This window comes from Vanessa cardui, chromosome 9 (genome assembly GCF_905220365.1).
Source record: "Vanessa cardui chromosome 9, ilVanCard2.1, whole genome shotgun sequence".
In the NCBI taxonomy this organism is placed as follows: Eukaryota; Metazoa; Arthropoda; class Insecta; order Lepidoptera; family Nymphalidae; genus Vanessa; species Vanessa cardui.
The window spans coordinates 738,487-750,144 of record NC_061131.1 but is presented as its reverse complement, the minus strand read 5'-3'; the positions used below and the strand labels follow the sequence as shown (position 1 = coordinate 750,144).

At 34.0% G+C, this 11,658-nt stretch overlaps 1 protein-coding gene across 1 annotated transcript; it reads right to left on the bottom strand.

The window, feature by feature from the left end:
• Positions 1–507: 507 nt before the first annotated feature.
• On the bottom strand, positions 508–7,146 carry LOC124532405 (peptidoglycan recognition protein-like). Its single transcript, XM_047107307.1, has 4 exons — positions 7,004–7,146; positions 5,694–5,898; positions 1,627–1,742; positions 508–954 (listed from the first exon to the last, which is right to left on the bottom strand). Exons 1-4 carry the CDS (start codon positions 7,062–7,064, stop codon positions 761–763), a joined length of 576 nt encoding a protein of 191 aa, XP_046963263.1. The 5' UTR covers positions 7,065–7,146; the 3' UTR covers positions 508–760.
• Between the last annotated feature and the right edge of the window lie 4,512 nt (positions 7,147–11,658).

The following is an 11,658-nucleotide window of genomic DNA, read 5'->3' as shown; positions in this document are numbered from 1 at the left end:
CGCAGAAGTATTCTCGATTTTGTTTTAGGAGGACGAACTTTTTATTGAATTCGGATTGTTGGTTAGAGCAAGGGCTGCTCACGATACTGGACAGTATTGGGACATGCATCTATTCATGCTATGGGACATGTATTATCTTATATATAATTCTAAAATAAGACTAAGTTACCCTTTATAAGACTAACTATCTACCACTGAAAGTCCCATCAAAATCGGTCCAGCTGTTCCAGAGATTAGCCTAAACAAACGGGCAGACAAACAAAGATTGTAAAAAAATTTTGGTCAATATACGGTACTTAAATAATATAGTTGCATATGCATTTAGTAACAAGGGGTATTTTAATGTTAAAAACAGACGTTCTAATTTAAATTAAATGTTATGTTTATAGATAAAATAAAAACAAAACAAAATTAATATGTATTGTATATTAAAATTATTTTTGTATAAAAACAACAATAAATAGTAAATCAACTAAAATTAGTTATAAATTTTCAATAAGTTAGGTCTTAAAAATATATTTGGTACAGCCATTTATGAAATAAAGACACAACTATGAAATATTTCAAATATGTTTTACATGATCAATACTTCCAAATTTTAAGACAAAAATACTTCTTTTCTTAATACTTTCTATTAACAATGCAATCATAGTAAAGTCGAACAAGATTAGCCTTAAAAAAACCTTACAATTTATTTAGAAACATTTTTATTTATGACAAATGTCAAAGGAAGTAAAAAGTTTGGACTGTCCTCTCCATATTAAACTTGGCTAGCGTCCTTCACCCAATGAGGCCAGCTCTGTATTAGATTCTGTAACGCGGCACCAGGGCTTAGAGTGAATGCTACCTGCTGGTGACCAACAAGAGAGTAGTTCATCCCTAAATGATTCTTATAAACTGCACAGTTTAGAAAATCTTGAGCCGCTTGTAAGGCTTGCGGTGTTGGTAACTTATCTGTGAAAAAAACATCAAAATTAAAATGTGATTTTCAGGTTTACTGTCATGGAGACGTCACGGCAAGTGCAAACAATCCCTGCCTCACGGTAGCATGCTTAAGCGATCCCGTGGCGTCCATCGAAAGACGGAGAGGATACCGCTGGTTTTTTACTGGGTAAACCCGGCCTACTTGGGCGCACTCGGCGTCCAGGGCTCCGGGGAGTCCCACACACTCCCCCACTTTCCATCACGTGGGGGAAGCGCGTAATGCGTTTTTCCAGCGAGAACAAAAAGTGCAAACAATCCCGAGAGGAACAGACGAAGTAGAGTACCAAATTGGCCATTTCCCATAGGCACTAAATTATCACCACGGCCAGTAGATATTGATTGATGCTACATAATATATCCATCAATATGCTACCAAACTTGGTAGCAAAGATGGTATGGTTGTCTGTAGTTACACTGGCTCACCCTTTAAACCAGAATACAAAATATGCTATTTGATGATACAATATCTGAGGAGTGGATGGTATCTAACCAGACGTTCTGAGCAAGGTCCTACCACCAAGTAAAGCACTGAAAATGTTTTGCTAGGTTTTAGTGGTCGACACCGCAGTCACACATATCACCTTATATGAACCCGATAATGGTATAAGTGTATGTAATTAAGGTATTAGTTTAGATTCATACCTCTAAAATCGCCCATGAAAGACAAGCCAATGGATCTCTCATTGTATCCCCGTGTGTGCGCTCCGACTCGCCACCCTGCACCCTCGTAAACTTTACCGTTACCACCAATCAGAAACCTGGAAATAAAATATCATTTTTATGACCCTTTAAACAAAACCCTTGATAAAAATTGTCAAATTGTTTTACATACGATATTATACTTAAGCGGTTTTGATTTGTTGTCGGTGATAGAATAAGTATACAACAACAAAAATAGCAACGGTTTGTAAATTTCCCACTGCTGGGCTAAGGCTTTCTTTGAGGAGAATGTTCGGAACATATTCCACTACGCTGTTCCAATGCAGGTTGGTGAATTGGTTAATGTGTAGAATAACTATGCCGGGTCTTAATTCAATTAAGAAATTAACAGTCTATTGTAATCACATCAGCACATAATTTTTATAACTTTATGCCTATTTTAGAAAGGATTCGATATAAATAAATATAATTTGTCCTCAGTAACGATCAAGCTGAAGGTAATGTTTGTCACGATAGAAATTGGATCGGAAAATAATCGGGAACTATCGTTTACCATTACAAGTTAGAAGAATTTGCCCACAATTTGGAACATTCAGACGAAAAGCCTGATAAGCGCTTATAAGCAGATATAGTTTTTCTAAACATTCATCAGTAAAACACATAAACTTCTTAGCTTCACTAATAAGATCATTATTAAAGAGCTTTGACTCCAGATAGATAGACAAACAAGTTTAGGAAACATTTTCTATATGAAGAAGGTAACTTGGGTATATTTGTGTGGTGTCTTATGTGCCTGAGATGTTTGAATATGCTACATTGTAAATGTATTGCATTTTAATCCTCTAAATAAAGGCGCCTGGCATTTCAATACCACTTGAAATATTTTGGTAATTAAACATCCCTTTGTACTCAAATATCTTCTAAAGCCAAGAAATTTTCAATCTCATGCATTTATGTATATATGATGAAGTATAGTAATCAAAGTTAAATATTAATACTTGGTTAGTCGTTTGTGCAAAATTTTACCAATTATTTGATAATTTCTAACCAAACATTGAACAGATTAGTTTTCGGCAAAACCCAAATTAAACCCATTACCGATAAAAACCTGCAAGATGATACTTGTTTCGACTAAAGGTTTAATATTATAGGTCACAATACATTTTGAGTTTTAGTTTTGAACAAATGACCTGCAGCTTTTTTTTTCTTATATGACGATAAAAATATTCCGCAATTAGCGAACAAGCCAAAACATATCAATTATATTCATAAATGAAAAATAATAAATTTATAAAATTACAAACACATTATGAATTAAAAAACATGTGTAAAGTGCAATTTGTAAGCTGTTGTAATATTCCATTGGCATCCAATTTAAATATTCAATAAAAAAAAACTAGTCTCACAGCAAAATAACACATACAATTAATAAACACAAATTTAAGATTCCACAGATTATATTTGGTAAGATTAAAAGTGCAGTACCGTTTCAATTATCTGACTTTGATATAATAATAATTAAGATATTTATTCCAAATTGGAAATCTGTACTTCTGTACGTAGCTTAACGTTTGATATAATTCTGTATTACGACTCAAAAGTGCTTGTAATTTACTTGAATAAAGTAGGTTTATTTGATCTTCATTTTTGGTCAGGCACAAATATACGGACTAGCTTTATTTATGGTTGGTGTTTTTAAGCGTAGCTGTAAACCTCAAGCTCACGAAAATTCAGTGATTTGGTCTTGCTAATATGCTTACAGAAACATGCTCGGATATTTAGTAATCAACCGGTCTCTGAGGGGTTCGCGTTTGGCACGGGTTGAATCTCTAATGGCTCAGTGGTTGGAAGTCGTATTTTACTTGCGGAAGATTGCCGAAGCAAGCACCACTGAATTTTCAAGTGCTGAATTTTTGTTTATTTCGTGCTCAATGAAGGAAAACATGGAAGGATAAACAAAACTAGGCATGTCTCTCATATCGAATGTCGTCGAAAAATCAGATATAATTGATTTTATTATGACGAGTAACCGTTTTCACCGCATCTGACAAAAAACCGACCAAGAGCGTGTCGGACACGCACATGAAAAGGTTACGTGGCAATCGGTGCAGAAACGGCAGAGAACGAGATAGGACAGACAGACGGACAGACATGACAAAACTATAAGGGTTCCGTAGTCTACTAGGAAACCTTAGTCTACTAAAAACGTAGTCTACTAAAAACTATGAATATAGTTTTTATACGTCAAAGCATGATGTGAAATATTCGCCCTATCTCTCTTTAACTTTACAGTAACCCATCCGTGTGAAAGAGATGAAGCGATGTTAAACCGATTTCGATATCGCATCCGTTTCTTCCTTTCTCACACCGTAGAATGTTAAGTTAAACAAAGACTTTACAAGGTATCCTAACACATGTCGGCTGGCTTGTTTACACTACTTTAACATCCATAACGACACGTTAATACAATTATATTTAAACGTGATCAATCACTGTCAAAATCATCGGCGTGATCAATTCCCTTCCGTAATTACTAAATGGATTATTATAGCAGCCTTACTAATAATATAAATTAGAAAGTGACTTTGTTTAGCTGACCTTATCAAACGATCTCCATAAAATTTTGCATAAACGTTATAACAGCTTATCTATACATATAATATGATTGGAGTGTTTGTTTGTATTAAAATAGCCCTTTTTTACTCAATGCATATGTATGTATACACGGTACATATACCAAAATAACATTTCTTACAATTTTTGTATGTCTTTCTGTTTGTTCCGAATAATTTCTGGAACGGCTAGACCGATTTTGACGGGACTTTCACTGGCATATAACTGATATAATGAGGAGCAACTTAGGCTACAGTATTAGCGTGAACACAGGTAGTAATCTATTAAAAAGGTAATAGTTCACAATGATAACAAAAATCAATATCTAGGTATCAATTAGTTCAATTTAACTGTTTTGCTTATACGTGAAAATCTTAACAATCCTTTTTGTTTTGAACAAATGCGAAAGCAACTCTGTCTATCCGTCTTTAAAATTTTCGCAGGGAAACCACAAAACCGAATTTGATGAAATTAGATACGAAACTATCTTGGAACCAGAAGGACATAAGTTAGTTTTTTTTCGACCGACTCTGAATCACAAGTAAAACGGTAACTAGAAATGGTAACTAATTTTGTATATGTATAATATTTTAATTTGAACTTTACTGTTAACAATCAAACCTTTTCGCCCCTTAAAAGCGAGCATGCCGCCGGCGACAACTACTTTAAAATAATTGTTTACGTATAATTATTTCGAAGCGCTTGTGACATCACAATGTTCGTACAACTGATTCACATTTTGTAATACACTAACGACAAGCCCCGGCTTCGCACGTCTAAACTGTCAGTGTATCTTTATTATGTTTTGCATGTATTATAACATATAAACCTTCCTCTTGATTAAATTTATCTATAAAAAAACCGCATCAAAATCTGTTGTGTAATTTTAAAGATCTAAGTACACATAGAGACAGACAGCGGAGACATTTTTTTAGACTTTGTAATGATAATGATCATGATAATATATTAAAATTATCATAATGACATTATGACCACAAATATTCATCAATTATTTTGTAAATTTTAGTTTTCAACAAATTATATTAAAAGGAACATATCATATTTTTACTCAGCTTCCCAATTGGCTGATAATAATTCGAAATTCAAATCATACTGAGCCGAGATGGCCCAGTGGTTAGAACGCATGAATCTTATCCGGATGATTTCCGGTTCAAACCCGGGCAAGCACCACTATATATATGTACTTAATTTGTATTATAATTCATTTCGCGCTTGGCAGTGAAAGAAAACATCGTGATCAAACCTGCGTGTGTCAAATTTCATCGAAATTCAGCCACGTTGCCACATTTCATCAACTGACATTGGAACAGCGTGGTGGAATATGTTCCAAACCCTCTCCTTAATGGGAGAGGAGGCCTTCACCCAGCAATGACAAATTTACAGGCTGTTACTTTTTATTTACAAATCATACTTACGATTGACCAATATCGTCGTAATTCAAGAATTCCATCAGGTAATTTCTGATTCCATTGGCTATCCTCTCACAGTCTTCGTCAGTGTAGCATTCTTGGCTGACCGTGTGTTGTATTATGACTAGATTTACAGGTTTTGGGAGGTCTATTTTCCGATTTGATTCGGAACCGCTCCACTGCGCTATGGGGACAACATTGCATTCAGGAACTGAAAACAAAGTTTAATTTAACTTATTTATCAAATAGTTTTCTCATTGAAAATTCATCGGTCTAGTCCGGTTTAGAACTCGCTAACTAATTATCGGACTCAAGTCTTTTAGCAGCCATTTTGCGATACTTATTTCGTTCAAATATATAGCTCAGTTAGTCCAGGTTCTACTATGGAAAAAGTTCATTTATTTACTAAAAGAATAGCAATATTTTTTTTCAATTGATCCATTTTTTTTTCTTTTAATATACTATTTTGAGGTTGGATTAAGATTAAATGCAATGTAAATAGCGATCGCTTTAAAAATAAAAATTAATTTAAAAAAAAACTGAAGCAATCAAGTATAATACTTTTCTTTTATTTCAGAAAATATAAGGAAACCAAAATTAAGTGATAATCTTCAGATCGTTGATACGAATGTTTTGTCAGATATACTTAATTAATTTATATGTCCGAATCAAATTGACTTAAGCTAGAGAAATATATTTCAATATCGTGATTGAGCTCAGTGCATATTAAAATCTATCGACATAAAGTAGTAAGATGAAACGTGAAAGTACATTCTATTCATTCTTAATACCTTAATTAGTATCTTTGTTAAGTTTGCTTTCATAAGACGGATTAAATACTGTTAAAATTTGATCACACTGGATTGTTTAAGCGTTCTGAAATGGTAATTGTCGAAACGTCAAAACAAACACAATCGAGGATTATAATTTTGTTATATAATGAAATGCTTGTTTCTATTAGGAACAATTCGCTACTAGTGATCCCAATGTAAGTAACTAAAGTACTTGTGTTGTGGAAAATCAGAAGTAACGACAGTACAAACACCCAAACCCAGAAAACATAGAAAAGTAATGAAATTTTTCGATATCGACTTTTCCGGGAATCGAATTTGTGACCTCAGAGTGGCGTACCACAGGTCAGCAACAATAAGCATTGACCCACTAAAATTATACTTAGAAAAACAAGGGTCGCAAAGGTCAATGAAATGTTTACAATTTTTAGGGCGCATATGTCTAACAAAAATTTCTTAAACCGTGATGACCACTCACCATCAGAGTTTGACCGTCCGCCTATATATATTACAAAATAAACTTACCCGTAGCGGCTTTTGTTGAAGATATCACAAATAATAAAAACATTAAATTAAGTACTGCCATTTTCGAATTATTAAGCACTATTGTCTCTAATCCAAACACACACGCTTACTTGGAGTGTTGTAATAAAAATGATAAACAGAATATGATAACGCTCGTATTTGTACAGGGTTAGTGGGATTCGGTGCGGCCCCTATCACTCCTAGCTTAGTTACGAGAGCATATTTCCAATGACGATGATCGCCCAACCAAACGATTGTGACGTCACAAAAGCTTATACAACCAGTTGAAACCTGTTGTATTCGTAACGTCATATCTGCAAAGACGACCACGAAAACGAAATCCAAAATCACCTCGCGTATCACAATTCACTTGTTTATTTTTCACATTCAAATTTTTATCTTAATTCGAAAATGTACGTATAAAACCAATGCAGTATTGTTAGGTTACTACAATACAAGTTACGGCCATAACAAGCACTAGTTGTAAAATAAAAACTGCAATTGTAATTGTAACGGTATAACATACCTACATACATACATTTAACGTTTCATAGTTATAACATTTAAGTGTTAACAATTAAGTGTTAATGGCAACAATACATATGTATGTCGTGGCGCGAAAGACCGACAGTCGATTATGTATTGTAATTATATAGGGCTGTCACAAATATTTATTTAACTAAATTGTAAACTATATTAGACAAGGAGAAGCAAAATATGACCAGAACTTTAAGATTTCTAGCGATTTCTACCAGAAAAACTGCCAATAAGTGGGTATTTATTTAAAACATGTTTTGTATATAATTTTTTTTAAATATGAGACAACATCACATACATTACTTTGATCCCAATGTAAGTAGCTATAGCACTTGTGTTATGGAAATCAGAAGTAACGACGGTACCACAAATACCCAGACCCAAGACAACATAGAAAACTAATAATAATCTACATTGACTCGGCCGGGTATCGAACCCGGGACCTCGGAGTGGCGTACCCATGAAAACCGGTGTACACTCCACTCGACCACGGAGGTCGTCAAATTTTTATTTATTTATTTTTTATTATTTATTTGAATGGCACATCAACAGTACATACATTAAACACTTAAAACTAAACATATAAAATTGACACTTATCTGATGTATGTACTATTTACACGACGTACACAGCACTGCTGAAGATTACTGTCTAGCTGCTTATTTTTAAACTTATTTTTTAACTTTATGTTTAAATTTTTAAACATATCTACCTACCTACCTTTCTACATTTAACATTATTGTCTTGAGTAAATTAAATATAATATTATTATATATTTCATTACAAAATACATATAGTTGGAAATTGGAAATTAGGAGAAATTCTAATACTCCTGCTGGGACACACTTCAATTTAAAGTATTGACATATAGTAACAAATACAATGAAATTTTTTTTGCCGTCTTTATTCTAACATTAGTTATTTCACGCACACTAAAATATGTTGTATTTATGATTCACACATACTAATGCACGCCTAAAAATTTTCCGCGAAGAGGCGAGCTGTTAGTGAATACATACATAACAGGATCGCTTAAATTTAGCATGACATTTACTTGATAATTATTAATATATTTTTTAAATTAAAGTCAACTACAATTATGGTTTCAGACTTATTTATTAAAAATATATTGATTCTGATTTCAGTGGATATTTTCGATATTCAAAAATCTTTCATAAAGGGATCTCGCTATTTGTGCTGTTTCATTGAAAGTATCCTGACCGATATAAGCTAGCTACGAACATACAACAACAGCCTGTAAATTCCCACTGCTGGGCTAGAGGCGTCCTCTCCCTTTAAGGAGAAGGTTTAAAACATATTCCACCACGCTGTTCCAATACGGGTTGTTGGAATACACATGTGGCAGAATTTCTATGAAATTTGTCACATGCAGGTTTCCTCACGATGTTTTCCTTCACCGCTGAGCACGAGATGAATTATAAAGACATATTAAGCACATGAAACAGCGGTGCTTGCCTGGGTTTGAACCCGCAATCATCGGTTAAGATGCACGCGTTCTAACCACTGGGCCGTCTCGACACATAATATCTCGTTAAATTTACATTGAAGAATCTATATAGCTTACTTTAGCGTGATAGTTCTGCATATTTCGTAGCATTAATTTATAAATAAATCAAATACATATTATCTGTGGTTTGCGTAAACATTATGAATTGTATTATTAAACCTATTTGTACTAGAAGCTTCATTGTTAACGTACACCGCCAGTGATAATAACTTCAGCGTCAAGGTTTTCTATTAGTACTAGTTAATGCCCGCGGCTTCACTCGTGTTTTTAGTGGTATAGATGATAAAAAAGCGTGGAATTAATACCTGTTGACTTTCAAGCAGGATATATTCATTTAAATAATTGTATTTAACTAACATGATTTTGTATTTTTTAAATGTTAAAAAAGAGTAACTTCTGAATTTCTTGCCGGTTCTTCTCGGTAGAATCTACTTTCCGAACCGGTGGTAGCTTCACTTAATTGTAAAGTGACGATTCAAAAGTGCTTGTAAAAGCTTACTTGAATAAAGTTTATTTTGATTTGATTTGATTTGTGTGAGACAAAAATCTTAGCCTATGTCCTTCTTTGAAGTTCATGTTTGTTTCACAACAAATTTCATCAAATTCGGTTCATTGTTTGGTCGTGAAAGATCGACAGACAGACAGGGTTACTTTCACATTTATAATATTAAATATAGATTTATACTGTTGAATAGTTTCATTGACAGGGTGCTACTTTAAAAATATCAAACAGCCATTAATAATGCAACGGAGCTTTGAACCCTCTCTCGGGAATTTACACCTTTCTCGAAATAATAAATCTGATATATAGAGCTGGGGTATAAAATAACACTCTGTATAATAATACGATAAAGATGCTCTACATCAAGGTAAGTCTAAAATCGATTATGGGAGTGACATTTGGGTAAGATTTACACGATTTTGATACCAAAAAACGTTCTAGAAGATACTTAACATTGAGTTCATTTGCTTTGTACAATAAATATGTGTTAGTTGTTTTGGATTATGCAATACATCAGAGTGTCAGTCCGTTAATGTTCTTATACTGGTCAAATGAATCCACCCCAATATCGGAGAATTTAATTTTATTCCACTATGTATACATATTAAGCACAAGTTTATTCTCAACGGATTTCCTTTGGACGTTTTCAAATCAACACAAAAACTTTTTACTTGGTACGGCTTTGTACAAGCCCGCCAAAATAGACTTATTTATTATATATTCTACTTCCAAGCAGTATAAGTAAGCCAGTATAAATAAAGATAAGGGATAAAACAAATTAATTCTTAATGCGCCACGTTAATAATATGAGTCATGATTAATATTTCCAAGCACTTATCATTAAATTGTTAATGTGTCATACAGTTTGGTGGATGAGAATACACCATATGACATGTAAAAAAATTAACGCCAAAAACCAACATTTTTAAAAAGGAATTAAACACATAACAACAACAGCCTGTAATTCCCACTGCTGGGCTAAAGACCTTCTCTCCCTTTGAGGAGAAGGTTTGGAACATATTCCACCACGCTGTTCCAATGCGGGTTGGTGGAATACACATGTGGCAGAATTTCTATGCAATTTGTCACATGTAGGTTTCCTCACGATGTTTTCCTTCACCGCTGAGCACGAGATGAATTATAAAGACAAATTAAGCACATGAATCAGCGGTGCTTGCCTGGGTTTGAACCCACAATCATCGGTTAAGATGCACGCGTTCTAACCACTGGGCCATCTCGACTCAAAAAATATAGGTCGAACTTCAAGAGTAACTACTGAGTTTCTTGCCGGTTCTTCTCGGTAGAAATAGCTATTTTCCGAACCGGTGGTAACTTAACTTAATTGTTAAATGACGATTCAAAAGTGCTTGTGAAGGCCCACTTCAATAAAGTTTGTTTTAATTTAGATTTTGATTTTGATTAAACAAAATAGGCACCCTAAGTTAAATTTGTTCAGTAAAACAAAAGTGACGCCTTTTATGATACACTACAAGTATATATGTATTCTTCTAACTTAGACTTTGTCAACACATAATAACGATCACAGGACCTTGGAACTTGGAACCTTTTAACTAAAAATCCGTTCGTGACGCCATCTTGAATATTACGATCTTATTATTTTATTTTCATTACAAAGTTCCACGAGCGACAATCTGGCGCTGCTTTTACATCACGCTTTTTCAATTTGCTTATAGATCATATAGTATTAAACTAGCTTTTCTCCGTGACTACATGTGCTTCCATTTTCTTATCTCTTACACCTCGAGACTGTATTCAAATTACGATCAGGAGAGTCGTGATGCGATGAAAAACAGATCGAGTAACTTTCGCATTTATAACTTCAGGCTGATAAGAAGCGTCTGATCTGAAGGATCTAAGTCAGTCTATCCAGTAAAAGATGCTAATAACATGAAGGAATTAAGTACTTGAGACGTAGCTGTACGTATAAGACATTTTAGTTAATGATATGTTACGGAAAGTAAGTCGTCTGATCTTTTGGGGGGGGGGGGGTGATCAAAATAAATGTTTCGTCTGGCTGTGAGTCTGGGCGACGTGAGCTCGTCATTGCAAACATACATATATGTATGC